The 17765-nt window shown below is 36.7% G+C and overlaps 1 protein-coding gene across 1 annotated transcript; it reads left to right on the plus strand.

Annotated features, from left to right (window-relative positions):
* The first annotated feature begins 553 nt into the window (after positions 1–553).
* LUM (lumican) lies at positions 554–7671 on the plus strand. Its single transcript, XM_036301371.1, has 3 exons — positions 554–749; positions 3128–4004; positions 7007–7671. Exons 2-3 carry the CDS (start codon positions 3149–3151, stop codon positions 7168–7170), a joined length of 1020 nt encoding a protein of 339 aa, XP_036157264.1. The 5' UTR covers positions 554–749; positions 3128–3148; the 3' UTR covers positions 7171–7671.
* Positions 7672–17765: the final 10094 nt, after the last annotated feature.

Raw genomic sequence — 17765 nt, forward strand, 5'->3', positions numbered from 1 at the left:
AAATTAAATCCACAAAATGAGAAACAGGCAGAACATTGCCAATTGGTTCCAGACCTGAAAAGCGTAAAGCATGTCTCCTTAATATTAGAAGCTGGAGAGGTCGATCTCTATCATTTGTATCAGGCTGTAAATAATTCCCTTTCATAAACTAATGTAAGTTACTCTCCTGGCCAAAAATTGTTAGTACTAATAAATCAATATAGACTTCAGGAGTAATAGGCAAAAAGAATTCAATTCCTCTGAGTCTGCTCATTTGCACTTTCCTGAAATTACTCTGTTTATGTTTTATGAGACCTTTAGATGAACATGACAGTTGGCTGAGAGAGTCACCTTTAATTTTTGCCACAGCTTACAGAAGTGAAGAGCTTTGTGAGAAAAATGTTTTCACTCTAGATTGCCTCCCTTGCAGCAGGACTCAGGTTTTGGTGAAAAGCTATGACATTTGGGCTAGTTAAGCACGTATCGCTCTCCCATTCCATAGGGAATGTACTGGGCTGTCCTTGCTCACCAGTCCACCTGCACTTCATTAGAGAGCAGAGCATTCACATGCTGCACCACAAGATCCCACAGTGACATAACTCCATGCAGAGTCTGGCGTGACTGGGCTGCGTCTCCCCCCTTCAGCTCTTGTATCACCAAGAATCTGGCAGCCAGTTCCGCCCTGACAGAGTTCACAGCATATATTGGTGGATTCTTGTCCATACTGCATCTGCTTTAAGAATTAACGAAAGCAGAGTCAAGACTGTAAGGTAAGTGCTGTTTAACTATAGCACTGGGGACGCTGACTGTTTGGGACAGTGTTTATTGTAAGAGGAACAGAAAAAGTTCTAGAGCAACTTTGCCAATTGCTATTCAACAGCAGATCCATACCTCTGAGCATTTACCTTCACACTTTTCTTAATATGTTTTCCATGCTTATGGATTTAAGATAAAGGTTTTACAATATACGCTGTGTTGCTTGACAAAGGAAGTTATAAAAAGTTCCAGGGTCGGAATGAGAAAATATTTAAACATGACAGTGAAAATGTTTGTTATTTTATGCTAATGAGTTATATATGTTAGTATTTTTACAATGAATTTTGCAGCAAAGAAAGGTCATTTTAAGCAGTATTAAAAATATTTTTGCCACATACATATTGCTATAGTTGTTACAATTTGCCATAAATATTTTATGTTGTTATAAAATGTGAGCTTAAGGACATAAGACCCTCTTTTGGATTACTTATTTCTATTTTGTTAATTCTAAAGATGTTTTTTGGATGTATGTTTTAAAATGGATATGTTTTGAAGAAATTCTGGGAAACATTTTTTTTTTAAAAGCATTTCCTCCATAACCACAAGTATTTGCCAAAACTGGGAGGAAAGTAAATAAAGTGCACTTTTGCTTCATAGTGGAGTCCTTATACAGCTACAAACTCTCTTTGGATTCATTCTGCCAAAAAAAATGAAAGCATGTTTTTCATTACTATTAAATCCATTATAGTTACCATGTCTATTTTAGTGTATACTGAAATAAAATAAATCCAAAGCTTATTAATAAAGCAAGACAAATCTTTACATTAACATACTCTACCTTATATTGCAATATTAATTATGCTCATTGCCAAGTCTTGTCAACTAAATTAAATGACTCCATCATTATCTTGGGGAATAAGTTAGTTAAAAATCTAGTTACAAATTACATCGTGTTAGCTATCAGTGTTTCTAACACCTTTTTTTAGTGTTTCATCTGCTAAAATAAAGTGCCTTGTAATTCCACGTTAAAGCAAAGGTGTTTAAACTTCCTAATACTAAAAATCCTATTTATCCCAAACTCCCTAGATCCAAAAGCTTATACCATACTTCTCACAGGAAGATCTATTGCCTATGGCATGTAGATGGTGCTTCACATGAAGGATTTCCCTCTCAGAGTTACCAACTTCTCCTCAGCCATAGCTTTCACTCTAGGAAAGTCCAACTCTTGTATGCTATTGTCCTTTACCTAAATTTCTGACCTTGTACTCTCCAAACAATTAAAACATACTTTATTGAGCCTCACCTCCTTGGAAACATGTTCTTACTAGATCATTGTTACATATTTTTTTAATTTATATTCTCAATTTTATCCATTCTTCCATGGCTCCTAATGCCACTGTAAAATACAGACTTTGCTCAATGCCCAGATCTCTCCCACTTCCACTCTGTAAGAGCACTAATAGCCAAACAAGTGAACCATGCCTTCTTAAATTTTGGCATGAAGAAGGTAGAGAACTTGTGAGTCATTGACAGAAAGGAAAACTTTAATTCAAAACTTGGAAAAGAATATCTTTTTTTCTATTAAGTTGGATCACTTTCTAGGTTTAAAAATCTTTAGAATTTGTGACATTTTTGTGATTAATAAACATTAGTCTTACTAAAACTTATATACTAAATATTAATTTCAGAATTACAGTTTTGTAATGTGCCTGAAAGTCTAGAATGCTAAACAAAAGTTGAAATAATATCCATGCACACCCTACTAAGAATTCTGTTACCTTCCCTCAGAACCAACAACAATAACCAGACATTTTTAAAGGAATGTACTCCCCCCTCCCATATCCCTCCACCTTGCCACCCTCCATCTCTGGCCACACAAGTTAAGAACAGCTTCCCTTCCAGCAAAACCACAGGTTGCTCATGATCCCAGTAAGGGTCTTCTTAATGAGACATTTTAATCATGTTGAATGGTAGGGTAAAAGGTACAGTTTACAATTGTCTCCTAATTTCCATTTTTTGTGGTTTTGAAGGATGTTTTGAGGTAGTGTTTTAGCATGGTGGTCAATGGGCACTACCCAGACACCTCTTACAGGAAATCATTGAATTAAGGAAGGACCTGGAGAGATTGACTGGATAGGTTAGGCCTGGCTTGCCCAGTAGGGGGCGCGTGTGTATGCAATCTAAGCCTAAACTGTTCACCTCCTCACAATTTGTACACATACTTCTTAAACCTCATGCTTAAATAAAAATTAAAAAGACATCCTTAGATTCATAAAAAAACAAAAAAAAACAATAAAATACACATCTTTCTAATAAATTTAACATTGTAAATTGAATATTCATTCACCTACTTAAAGTATACTATTTTATTATATGTTTCCACTTTACTTAGGATTCAAAGCATTCGCCAAAAATGAATCTCGGTGCATTTACTCTGCTATTAGCACTAATCATTGGTGCCAGCGGCCAATACTATGATGATTATGATTTTCCCCTATCAATGTATGGGCAATTATCTCCAAACTGTGCCCCAGAATGTAACTGCCCTGCAAGCTACCCATCGGCCATGTACTGTGATGAGCTGAAATTGAAAAGTGTGCCAATGGTGCCTCCTGGAATCAAGTACCTTTACCTGAGGCATAACCAGATTGACCATATTGATGAAAAGGCCTTTGAAAATGTAACCGATCTACAGTGGCTCATTCTAGATCATAACCTTCTAGAAAATTCTAAATTAAAAGGAATCTTCTCTAAACTGAAACAACTGAAGAAGCTGCATATAAATTACAACAACCTGACAGAATCTGTGGGCCCACTTCCCAAATCTCTGGAGGACCTGCAGCTTAGTCATAACAAGATCACAAAGCTCGGCTCTTTCGATGGACTGGTGAACCTGACCTTCATCCATCTTCAGCACAATCAGCTGAAAGATATTTCAGCTTCTTTTAAAGGTCTTAAGTCACTTGAGTACCTTGACTTGAGCTCCAATCAGCTGACCAAACTGCCTTCTGGTCTCCCAACGTCTCTTCTAACTCTCTACTTAGACAACAATAAGATCAGCAACATCCCTGATGAATATTTCAAGCGTTTTAAGGGACTGCAGTATCTGCGTTTATCTCATAATGAATTGGCCGATAGTGGAATACCTGGAAATTCTTTTAATATATCATCTCTGCTAGAGCTGGATCTCTCCTATAATAAGCTAAAAAACATACCCACTGTCAATGAACACCTTGAAAACTATTACCTGGAGGTCAATCAACTTGAAAGTAAGTAGAACGCTGTGCTTGTGTTTGAGGGATGTAGCCGCATGTTTTTAAACACGTAAGCTGTGCAACACAAATATTGATTGCATCGGGCTCCACTTAAAACACTAATTAAAATGCCAAGAAAATATCCCTTTCAAGTATAGAAATTTTCAAATATAGAAAATTGTAGCTTAGTTATTTATCCAATATCTGGCCTTTCTTTGAAGTGTTCAGATAAACCATTAGGATCATAGAATTTAATCATTAATTTCTTCAATTTTTAATATTCTGAGCTAATTAATCCTGCTGCATCATCGCTTGATATTTATCTACTATTTGCCTTCTCCATGACGTAGATTTGTGTCCTACATTTATTTCTTGGCAAGATCTAGCTGAAGGGGGAGCAAATGAGTGCCGAAGAGGCATGGCTAGGAGAGGCTTTCAAGCCTCCCTCCTGCTTATTCCCAGAGCAGCCCTGATATCCCCATGGTCTTCTCTGACATCTTTACTTGGGACTCAACATGGTGTTCTGCAATCATGACCATCATCTATCTCTGTTATCCCTGTTATGGTGTGTGTGGCTTCCCAATGTTCTTATGAGACTGTGAGGAAGATTAAGGAGGGAAGGTACATGATAAGGATTTGGAACATTTTAAAAACAGTATTACAGAGTTCCTTTTCTTATATACAACCCTCCACCACATTGGATTTTTCCACAGTTTCTCCTCCCTTTCTCTTGATGATACAGTTTATTTTTCATTTATTTTCTGGGTGGGAGTTTGACCTGATCCACTTGGACTATTTATGCCCTCTTCTTGTCTTCTGGGGCATTTTCAATTTGAGCAATACAGATTTCGGTGGGAAATGTACATTTACTGTCCCCCACCTCTCTCTTTAACAGAGCTTGGCAGAAGAGAAACCAATGATCTTGGACAAACTTGCTAAAAGAAAAATCAAGTGGGAAACACTGATTCACACATAAACAATTGTATCTGCTAAATAATCTATTCAAATTGAGTATCTTTATGCCATGAAAGTTGGTTGTCTGGTCATACTGGATGAAAATATTGATATTCCTTTTAGAAAAATTGCACTGTGCCTTATTAACATGATAATTTGTAATTCTACAAGTTTCCTGTAACACCTAGGGTGGTGAGGGTGATCTCATGAAGGAGACCATGATTGCCAACTCTAAAATGCCACATGCTTTTTCTTATATCCAGAAAACTTGCTTATCATACAATACACAGTCAAGCTATCAGAGCTGGACCCTTATAATGGTTTCTAGTAAAAAACTCACTATCTGGCAATATAGGATCCCACATTAAAAACATTTGTGGTTAAGAGTATGGCTACTTAGACTAGCCAACATACTAATGGGATTTAAGATGTTTTAGGATTTGAGGGCTGAAGAAATCCTGTTAGACATGGTGGGTGGAGATTAGCATCAGGGGCAGGGTCACCTCATTCTCTGAGGTAAGAAAGGGAAGAGCTACAGATGCAGGAGAATTTGGAGGGGTGACAATAAGGCCGCATTATGTGAGTGAGAGAAGGAAGAGCCGATGTGGGAGATGGGAAAGGTGGTCTATGGGCGAAATGCTGACAGGCACTCAGTGCCAGGCTGAGATAGAAACCACAGTGTCCCGCATATATCGTCATTTGGAAATGAATAGTGTCCGCCCTTCCTTCCTTGACCTGGACATTTAGGTATACCAGGTGTACCTGGAAGGCATTGTTGCCATTTGTCTTTGCATGCATTTCTTTGACTTAGTTTATTGTGCCATGTAATACTTATGTATCTCAATTGTCTACATTTTCTTAGATAAAAGACCCCCTTTATGTTTCTCTACTATTAGAAAATCTATAGCCAAAACTATTCCTCATCTTTCAGACTTGCAAGTCTAAGACACTAACTTAAATCACAGACCTTTCTATGGTGACATAATTTGAAAGAGAAAAACCCACAAAATTTAAAGGGCACCAGTAATTATTTAATATATATTATGTGCTAACACTCTGTGAGGTGCTTTGCATACCTTAATTGGTTTAATATTCATGCAACGCAGTGTGATGGATATATTATGTCTAACAAGAAGATCACATCAATATTCCAAAGTCACCCATTTGGTAAATGGCAAAGGCAGAAAATGAATATAGGCCTAAGGCCATGTTTTATCTCATTGTTCCATACTTCCTTAGTGGTAGGTAGCATAACAAAGATCTCTGCAATTTGACTAATGACTTATTTAAGACAGCATCATAGAGGTAAGGAGCAGAGTGTGTTTGGGCTTCCACTGAAGTCACTGTTGATTAGAATTTGAGAATAAAAGAAAATATCAAGGCAAAGGACTAGATAAGGTTAATCTGAAATAGACTTGAGCAAACATAGACAGCTTCTATGTACACACATAAACCATGCAATCTAGTAACAATCTTTGTTTCCATTAAAAACTAAATCAGTTTTTCTTTTGTGGCAGCTTTCTAACCACAGGAAAGGACGTGGCTCAGATGGTGGTCATTCCATGACTTGGATTTTGCCTTGGAGCTTTGAATCTGTCATGATGTGTGCCAGTAGGAAAACACTTTAGAGGTCATCTAGTTAACCCTTCAAATTTCCAGATGCAAAAGCTCAAGATGCTTATATTGGCGAGATGATTCATACAACAGCACAATTTTACATATCATCAGTCTAAATATTTCTAAAAATTCTTAGATAGTATTATGCACTTAGTCTTTCTAATCTAAGAACTTACACTAAATATCATTATTTGAAAAATTTAATTGACCATCCTGACCCACCATAATTACTTTACTAAATATTTTTGTATCATTTGGTAGTCTGAAATATTTCGTTAGTAATTTAGAATTCAAATATACACCAAACAAATGACTTCAAAAAAGGGGGCAGAGGGGGAAGAAATCCTATTAGATATTACTATGGACTTGGACAAATTTTAATGACTATTTTAAGCCATGTAATAAAAAAAAAATATTATTAAAATCTTTTATTCTTTATTTTCCAGAGCTTGAAGTAAAGAGCTTCTGTAAGATCCTGGGACCATTATCCTACTCCAAGATCAAGCATTTGCGCTTGGATGGCAACCGTAATATCACCCAAACTAGTCTGCCACCTAATATGTATGAATGTCTACGTGTAGCAAATGAAATCACTATCACTAATAATTAATTTCAATTATATTGAGGTGTATCCTGGAGCAACATCTTATGCTTGTATTTTTGTGTGTTGGTTTTCATAGTGTTCATTTTTGTTGTTGTTTATTACTTCCATGAATTTTAAATTCTGAGAGAAAATGTTTTGTAAACATTTTACTACTTTTTAACAAAGAAAAGATGAAAAGCAGGCCTATTTCATCACAAGCACGACACATACTCACACATATACAACAAACAATGCGTTAATTGTAAATTTAGTGCTTTTTACATCTCACTGTCAAATGATGTGCAAAGCCTTTTACTGTTTGCATGGAAGTCAGCCGAGTTTTATAATCTCTAAATGTTAACTTAATGTGCCCAAAAGTATGGAATACATAAATATGGATGTTTACTGTCTTTAATCAAATTATCTTAATATGCTCAAATTTGTTCAGCTGAAAAGCAGGTGGTAAATTTTGAGACCAATGATTTTGTGAAATATTAAACAAAATTCATGAAGCCACATACATTTAAAGAAGAATTGTTAGTATTAAGAATATATATAGTTACCTAGAAAAACTTTCTAGAATTATTTTTCACTTTAAAATCTTATGTATATTTCTTTTTTTATTATTTGCATGTTATGTTTAACAAGCTAATAGTAAAATAAAACATAGCAAATGGCATCACTGTGTTTGACTTCTTATAAAATTCATCTCTCCCATATATAAAATACAGTCATGTACCATATAATGATATTTCAGTGAATGATGGACCACATATACAATGATGATCTCATAAGATTATAATGGAGCTGAAAATGTTCTATAGCCTAGTGATGTTATAGCCATTATAACATCATAGCAGAACACATTAGTCCTGTGTTTGAGGTGATGTTTGTGTAAGCAAATCTACCACAATGCCAGTCATATAAAAGTATAGACACACAATTATGTATAGTACATACTTGATAATTTTGATAAATAGGTTATTGGTTTATGTATTTATCATCCTATACTTCTTATCATTATTTTTAGAATGTATTCTTTTTTACTTATTAAACAAAAAAATTCCCTCTAAAGGAGAATACCATGTTATGTCAGCCTCATACACCTCCTGTTTATGTCTCTTGTTTGCATATTTTCTCTTGTGCTTGATTTAATCTCATGTTGTTTTATAACTTTAGTGGAGCCTACATGCACAGTGTGAATAAAGTCTATAGCAGTATACAGTGGTGTCCTAGGGCAGTGATGGCAAACCTATGACACGCAGGTCAGAGATGACACGCCAACTCATTTTTTTGGTTGATTTTTCTTTTTCAAATGGCATTTAAATATATAAAATAAATATCAAAAATATAAATATTTGTTTTACTATGGTTGCAAATATCAAAAAATTTCTATAGGTGACACGGCACCGGAGTTAAGTTAGGGATTTTCAAAATGCTGACACGCCGAGCTCAAAAGGTTCGCCATCACTGGCCTAGGGCTTCACATCCACTCACCATTCATTCACTGACCCACCCAGAGCAACTTTCAATTCTACAAACTCCATTAATGGTAAGTGCCCCATACAAGTGTACCATGGTTTATCTTTTGCACCATACTTTTTACTGTTCCTTTTCTATGTTTAAATGCACAGCTACTTACCATTGAGTTACAGCTGCCTAAAGTCTTCAATACAATAATTTGCTGCACAGGTGTATACCCTAGAAGCAGTAAGCTATGCCATGTAGTCTAGACTGTGTAGCAGACTATACCATCTAGGTTTGTGTGAGTGCACTCTATAATGTTCACACAATGTCAGCATGCCTGAAGGTGAATTTCCCAGAGCATATCCTCATTAAGTGGTGCATGACGGTATTAGATCAAAATTCAAAAAACATCTCCAATCTGCATTATATTACTCATGTTAAATAGAATTTCCCACTAAGTAAATTGGCTGCTTCTAACTTCCACTTACAAAGAGTTTTAAACACACCTTACATTATGTGTCCAGATCCCAATTCTAATTCATGAAGTGAGGGGTTCCCCCCCACCACCAAACAATTCTCTGGACATCAAGTGGGTATCCTACAATTCAACTCAATTTTGACACTATCATTGTGGAGACAGTGTCAGATTTTACAGGTGAAGACTGTATCCTTTCTTCAGATGCCAGTAGCAATCCCGGTCCTGCACTTCTAACAACTGGCTATAAAATAGAGGTTTCCCAACACCTGCTCCTCGTGTTTGATTATTTATACACTAGCTCACAGAACTCAGGAAACTTGCTTACTCTCTAGATTATAAATCTATAATAATAAAAGCATAATATACTAATTAGACCAGACAACCTTCTAGAAGAAGCCGGTGGCCAAGGGAAGCCCTGGCCCCGCATGGCAGCCAGGGAAAGGAAGGCCTACTCTTGCACAAATTCCGTGCATCGGGCCTCTAGTCTCTCTCTCTCTCTCTCTCTCTCTCTCTCTCTCTCTCTCTCTCTCTCTCTCTCCATATATATATATATATAATATGCTAAGTGTCCTTCCCTCCTTCCAGCTAATGATGTCATATAGCAACCCCCGGCTTCCTCTCCCTAACTACTACTAACCTCCTTGCTGTTTCTTCAGCCCAGGAACACTTTAGCCAGGTGAAAACACTTTACACTGGAAACAAATGTCTGTGCCTCATCTCATTTGATCCTCACAGAAGTCCAGGAGTAGGTAGATAGGAGACTTGGTGGAATCCTATTTTCTTTTCATTAGCTGGAAAATGGAGATTTAGAAAGTTTAGAAACTTGACCCAACTGAAAAGAAGTAAGAAATGGTGGACCTTGAAAATGACTTCAGGTTTTCTCACTGCGCAGAATATAGTCAAACACTGCTGCAGTTAAATATTTTACCCTTTGTTCTCCCTGCATAATCTATAATAATAATATGCTTCGTGTTGATATTTACTGCTGTGTTGCTGACAATTACCTGAAAGAGAAGTTGGGGTGCTTCACTGGGCTGGAAAAAGTTTAGCTAAATCAGAAAGCAGGTCTAATTAAGTTTGTTCTATATTTATAAAAGGCTAAGTTGACTCTCACATGCACAATACACATAAAGCTCTCGCTGGCGCCAATTGCATGCATGTGTTTCAGTCTGTCATTGTTGATCATGAATTTGGTTGACACTTCTATTATAGAGAAAGGGTGAATAGCGATATTAAAATATTTCTTCTAGTTAATTTCCTTTCAATGTGCACGAATCCATGTACTGGGCCACTAGTTTATTATAAGACTCAGCCCTGGATCGTGTGGCTGGGTTGTTTGGAACATCATCCTGTGCACTGAAGGGTTTCCGGTTTGACTCCCCATCAGGGCAGTACCAGAGGCAACTGACCAAAATTTCAACTTCACATTGATGTTTCTCTCTCTCTCAACTCAATAAAAACATCTTCAGGTGAGGACTTAAAAAAAAAAGAGGATATAACTCGGGAACAGTCAGATGGAATAAATGCATAAGGTAAGGTGTGGGGAAAGGGCATGGAAGCTCCTTTCTCTAAGCATGCCACTCTCTCAGGATCACCACGTGTTCACCAGCCTGAAAGCTCTCTGTACATTATCCTTTTGCCTTCTGGGTAAACACTTGCATAAAGCAATGATGCGCATGGGTTTTCTTCTTTCCTAAATCATATTCACTGGAGACTTACTGTAGACCCTGATTTTGGGTCTACAAATGGAAAAATGGAAAAAGTCCCTCAACACTGCATTTGAAAATCAGGGCTAGATCATACCTTTATGGTGAAGTAGAACTATGATGTACTGGGGCTTTGAGGTTTGTGGGGAATTATGCCCTAATAATACAGAGGGATGATAAACCACCAATGAGCCAGATGAATGTTGATTTCTTAAAGTTTCTCCAACTGGTAATAGCTGTTTTCAAAATACTGGAGAGGTTAAAAGGTTGGTTTTACAAAGGACTTTTTTTTTTTGCTTGTGATCTTTTAAGTTTGGGGTTTTTTTCTTTTCTTTTCTTTTTTTTCTATAGCTATAGTTTTATCATAGTGATAGCCTTAAATATTTTTTGGCTTGGATTTTGCAACCATTATAAATACTTGCTTAACACTTTACTCACAAGTAAAAGAAAATTCACATTTTATTTAAAGTGAACTGTGAAGGACCAAAACTGAAAATGTATATAAAAATAACAATAAAAGTTAACAGACACACTATAAGTATATGAAATACGTATTTTAAATATTTCACTAGTTACATTTATTTATTCACTCATGAATTCCATAGATTTTGTTTGCTAATAAGGTATAAGAAATTGAACACAACATAGGTAGGGAGAGTAGAAATTTAGGCAACATAAAATGAGTGAGGTCACTCCCCAAGCACCTTTATCTCATGGAGAGCCCCAAGATTCCACTTCTGCTGTATAGTGGCTCCTCGTTCACATTTTGATTGACCCAAAGAGTATCACCTACTTGTATGTCTTATTTCCTTAAAATGTGCCTGCTGTTCTATAAAAAAGAATACATTCTTTGTTTTAAAAATATCCAACAGGGCATGTGCTGGGGGGTGGGAGCAGCCAGGGAGAGGTCAATGGGGGAAAAGGAGACATATGTAATACTTTCAACAATGAAGAATTTTAAAAAATAAAATAAAAATATCCAAGAATCTGAGCTACCTTACTTATGAATTTTGTCTAAACAAAACAAAACAAAAAATGTTCTCTATTTTCACCGCTGCTTCTTTAAGATTTGTTCAATTTTCATCTAGATTTCTGAAGACTCTCATGTTTTTCCCAACTGGGCCACCCACAATGAGTTATCAGAGTGAGTTTTCCTATATATAACTGCTCCTTTATTATTTACCTGTTTACAACTATTCGATGATACCCCATCATTTTCAGGACGTGATTTAGGCTCCTCAATGCAGCATGCGAGGGCCAGGACACAAACAGCCTTTTGAAGTCCAGCCTTTGGTCATCTCTAGACTAGAGTCTCATCTCTTATCAGGTCTTGCCAGGTCCAACATGCACCATATTACATCTCTTGTCACTTCAACCTTACTTACCACTTTGCAGCTGGATTTGCTCTGTTCTGTATGAAAATTCTTTCCTTTCTTCCTAGAATCTACGTCTTTTCCACTTAGAAGCACCTACACATCTTTCAAGATTCAACTAATATTGCCCTCTCCATTTGCCACAAATACTTCTGAACCTACTCAGATAGAATTATTACCCTGTATCATAAGAATCGTATCTTTAGAGAACCTGGCTAGGCTGCTGATCAACTGAACGCTGTCTCCATGTCATTCCTTCTTCGCCGACTGCATCCACACCTTTGGGAACCCCTGGACCTGCTGGGGCTGGACCCCAACACACAACTGCCATGAAGGACTGAGGTTGGTTACTCCTGTACAAGTACCTACAGGCTGCTACAAAAATCTTGAGTCTGTTAAAGGTGCTGGTGTCTGCCTGCTGCTCAGATAAAGAGTAGTATGGCTTCTGTTTCTCTCCTGCATTATGGTTATGGTTCACAATGGCAGAACCTAAGCCTCTAGCAAGGGAACCCAGAAAAAAAATAGTTTCTAGTTTTGCAGTCCCTGTAATTCATTGGAAATTGGCACCATTCCAATCTTTCTTTTATCTGATACTCCATCAAAACTGTGAGTTCTGTGAGACTAAGGACTTTGTGTCTTCCTATTATTTTCCTGTAGAACCCATTCAAATGCCTGCCCAATAAGTATTGATGTAATAACAGAATAATTAGGTCTTTAAAAAAATAAGAATTGTATCTTTTATCATAAAATAGTATGCTTTAGCATAAAATAATATTTTTATCATAAAGATAAAAATTCTTTGTCAAAGTTTTAAACTAGAGTTATCAACTCTATATGTTGTGCCTCCATCTGTAACTTTTCCATTAATTTATTAAACAGTATTTATTGATCCTCTACTATTTTCCAGGAATGGCTTAGGTATTAGGGTTTCAGTAGTGAGCAAGACAAATCAACTCCTCCCTTACCAAAGTTGGTATTCATAATGAATATATTAGGTGAATGTTAGCAAAAGATCTAGTATAGTTCTAATATCAGACAAAATACACTTTAAGAGAAAATGTATCATTAGCAATAAAAAGGTTCACAGTATCACAACCTAAAGATTAATATAACAGGATAAAAATTTAAATATATTTGCAACTAATGAAATAGTATCAAAATGTACATAGAAAATTAATAATTCTAGGCAGATACTGAAAATTTTTAATAACATTGTGGTAGATTCAAAACATTCTTTTAAATTATTAATATTCAAGCAGATTTAAAAATCAGCAAAAATATAAAAGATAAGAACTACAAAATTTTCAACCTTAATTAATGGACAGATATAATATTCTATATTGAAAAACCAGAGAATTAACATCATTGTCAAGTTCAAATAGAGCACTCATAAAAATTAAGTTCATACTTGGCCACAAAGCCAAATTTTTTCAACAAATTTCAAAAAAATAGGTAGCTTACCAGCGTATGTCCCATTTTCAACTCAAAAATATATCAGAAGTTTTAAAAAAAGATAATTCATGTATATTTGGAAATTTAAAAAAAAATAATTCTGAAACATTTATGGGTCAAAGAAGACATCTAAATAAAGAGCTAAAAAATAGTGAGAATACAAATAATGCTGAAAATATTTCATATAAAAATAAATTTAATTCAGTGATATTAGTAATTCCAATATAATTTATAGTCTTCATTCCAGTTAAAGCAATGTAAATTAATGTAAAAAAGATTGAATTTAAATAAGAATTATTTCCTTTGAAATATGTAATATAGAAAAGATGTTCATTATCACTATTTATTTTCAACAGTTTATTAGCAGAATTTGCCAGCATAATAGAAAAAGAAAAGAAATACATTAAGAATTTTTAAAAGAGAATAGAACTCTAAATTTTTGCTAATCATATGATTGTCTACATAAAAAATGAAAAATATTTTACAGGTATATTATTAGAAATCATGAGAGAAGTCATTTATTTACCTATTGAATTTCAGATCCGATGCTGTTTTTTAAATTTTGCAATGCTGGGTATGGGACTCTGCAAACTGCAGTTCCTGGATACTGCAGAGGTTTGTGAGGGCAGACACTAGAGGAAAATTGATAAGGGGAAGAAGAAGCAATAGGACTTCCAGTGTAGTTGTGTGTGTGTGTGTGTGTGTCTGTGTATGTGTGTGTGTGAACTTGACAACAGATTCTAAATTTATGTGGAAAAGAAATGAACCAAGAATAGCCAAGACATAGCTGATGAAAAATGATGGATTCTTCTCACACAAAATCAATTTTGAGTAGAATAAGAACTTAAACATAAAGCACAAAAGTTTAAAATATTTAGAAGAAAAGATAGGGGAATATATTTTTGAAGTGTATTAAAAAATGATTTCTTAAGACAAATCATTAAGGAAGAGATTGATAAATTTGACTACATCATTATTAAAAAATAAGTTCATCAAAAATATTGTAAAAGGAGTGACTGAAAAGGCAGAAACTAAAAGAAGATAATTGCAATGTATATAATGTAGAGAAGATTAACAACAATCTAATAATAGAGTAATATGCAAATTAGTTGGGACACCATCACAACAAGGACTGGTAAGCAGGCTGTACACACAGCAGGCACGCTGAGGATTTCATCTGTCCCCTTTCTACACCGAAGACGACAGGGTTCAAGGAGGAAGGGCTCCAGTTTCGTTTTCTCAGCACCCAGCTAGGAGGCCTCCCTGGGGCGGCTCTCCGCTCCGAGCCCTGCACAGGATGGGTGCTTCGGCCTGGGACCCTCAAGGGGAGGCGGAGAGAAGTGCTTTCCCTCCGCGACCCTGCTCTACCTGGGAGTCCGGCACAGAGGGCGTTCTCCCTGGGAACATGGAAACCCGCCTCCTGGGGTGACTGCAGCAGCCAGGCCTGGTGAGTCACGGAGAAAGTGACCTACCCATGCGGATGTGTACGCTGGCGGAGGCCACGCAGCTGCCATAGTTAAAGTCGTCCTCGATGGAGGAACAGGGGTAGCGGGGATTGGAGTCTGCCATGTCAGCAATGGAACCCCAGCTCCCCACCGAATGACGTAGAACACATGGACCTCAATGGTCCTTGGTCACTTCCTGAGCAGCAGTCAGCCCCTACCGGGGATCAAACCCGAAACCTAAGTAGGTGCCCTGACAGAGAGAGGAAGGGAGTGGGAAAGAGAAAGAGAAACATCAATCAGTTGCCCAAGCAATCCAACTGGGATGGAATCCACAACCTGTGTATGTGCCCTCCCTTGGAATGGAACCCTTTGGTGCGTGAGAGGACACTCTAACTACTGATCCACACCAACCAGGGCCTGGAGGTACATTTAAAAATTTTTCCTATCTGCCCTGGCCAGGTGGCTCCATTGGTCAGAGTCTCAACCTGTACACCAAAGGATTTTTTGTTGGATTCTAGGTTAGGGCACATACCTAGGTTTAGGTTAGATCCTGGTGGGTCAGCAGGTGCAGAGGCAGCCTATCAGTATTCCTCTGTCACATGGATGTTTCTCTCTCTAAAAATCAATTTTAAACACATCCTCAAGTGAGAATTAAAAAAATATATATATTAAAAAATTTTCAGATCTAAAATTTTATTTGGTTCTCTTTTAAATTTTATTTTTCATTTACAGTTCACATTCAATATCCTATCCTATATAATAAAAACCCTAGTATGCAAATTGACTGAACAGTGGAATGACTGGTCACTATGAACTAACCACCAGGGGGCAGACGCTCAATGCAGAAGCTGCGCCCTGGTGGTCAGTGTGCTCCCACAGGGGGAGCACTGCTCAGCCAGAAGCCGGGCTCACAGCTGGCAAGTGCAGTGGTGGTGGCAGCATTAAGGAGCAGCTAGCCAAGTGGTAAGGAGCAGCAAGTAGGTGGATGGTAAGGAGCGAGGCATCCTGGACTGAGAGAGGGGTGTCTGCCTGCTGGCTTAGGCCTGCTCCACACAGAGAGTGAGCCTAAGCTGGCAGGCAGATATCCCCTGAGGTGTTCCAGACTGTGAGAGGGCATAGGCTGGGCTGAGGGACACCCCCTCCCCCAGTGCACAAATTTCATGCACCAGGCCTCTAGTGGTATATAAAGAAGCACACAAAATCAGTTTGTTTGTTTTTTTAAAAAAGCAGACATTTCAATTTTAAAATGGGCAACATCCTGAGTAGGGATTTAACAGAAAACACTGACAAAACAAAAAAGATGTTCAACTCATTAAAAATTAAGAAAACTAATTAAAACCATTAAAAAATATTTTTTGCCTATTCAGTGGTCAAAAAATAAGTCTGACAATTTAAAAGATTTGAGGAGATGTAACCATTTTTATAGCTTAATGCTGTGAATGTGAATAGGCCTAACTTCTTAGGTAAACAAATTGACATTATCTTGTAAAGTTGAAAGTTAATATATAGCCTATAACACAGCCATTCCCCTTTTACAGTATTTCTCAAGCCTTAATGTGCATACAAATAGAACATGGATTTTGGTAAATTGCAAATTTTCAGGCATGAGCCAAGCTTCCAGGTAACACCCATGCTCATACTGCCAGTCAGCTCACACTTTGAGTAGCAAGATAAACCCAACATAAACTTTGCATATGTGGAAAAGGAAATGTATATAAAATATTTATAACAATTCTTTAAAAAATAGCAAAAAAATGGTAATAACCCAAATGTGCATCAATAGAAAAATTAATAAATGGTAGTGCCCAATGGAATATTATACTGTAGTAAAAATGAGTGAACTATAACTAAACGCAGTAACATGGGTGCATCTTGGTAAGAATACAGTGAATTAAAAAGCAAGTCTGAGAAGACTGACATATACTTTTTATGAAGTTCAATATAGAGTTACATAAGACAATATATTGCTTGTGCAGAAATGTATGCAATACAATTATGAATTTTAGAATCAAAATATGACAAACATTTAGGACAATGGTTTTCATAGCATAAGTGGCCAGCAGAAGAATAGCAGAAGGGCAAGGAAATAGGCACACAGAGGTTACTGGCAATGATTACTTCTTGTATTGGATGCAGGACCCATGAGCGTAATTGTTATTAAAAATAATAAATTTCACAAATGCTCCACATCAAGACAAAATAACATTGATTACACATATACAAATACTTCACACATATTTTAACATAATTGATTTCCTTAACATCCCTATGTATTACATATCATCAAATTACAAATGAGGAAACTAAGGAGCAAAGAGATAAGGTAACTCCCAGAGTTTTACAGCTAATGGATGGCACCCAGACATTTCTCAAGACAAAAAACTAAGGGCATCCTTGATTCTTCTCTTACTCTGTGCCTCACATCCAGTTCAGCAGCAATTTCCAATGAATATACCAAGAAAATGTATCTCAAACTTGTCCATTTCTTTTCTAATCCACTTCTAATTACCCAGTGCACGCATTAGCTAATTTGGCCTGAGCAACCTCCAGGTTTCTACTTTGTCTTTCTGTTCCCTTTCTTATTCCCTGTTATGGGTTGAATTCTGCCTCTCCCCAATATTTATATGTTGGCACACAGACCCCCCAGACCTCCAAATAACCACATTGAAGATGTTTATAAAGACACTAGAGGCCCGGTACA

The sequence above is a fragment of the Myotis myotis genome, unplaced genomic scaffold, assembly GCF_014108235.1.
Source record: "Myotis myotis isolate mMyoMyo1 unplaced genomic scaffold, mMyoMyo1.p scaffold_m19_p_3, whole genome shotgun sequence".
NCBI classification, from domain to species: Eukaryota; Metazoa; Chordata; class Mammalia; order Chiroptera; family Vespertilionidae; genus Myotis; species Myotis myotis.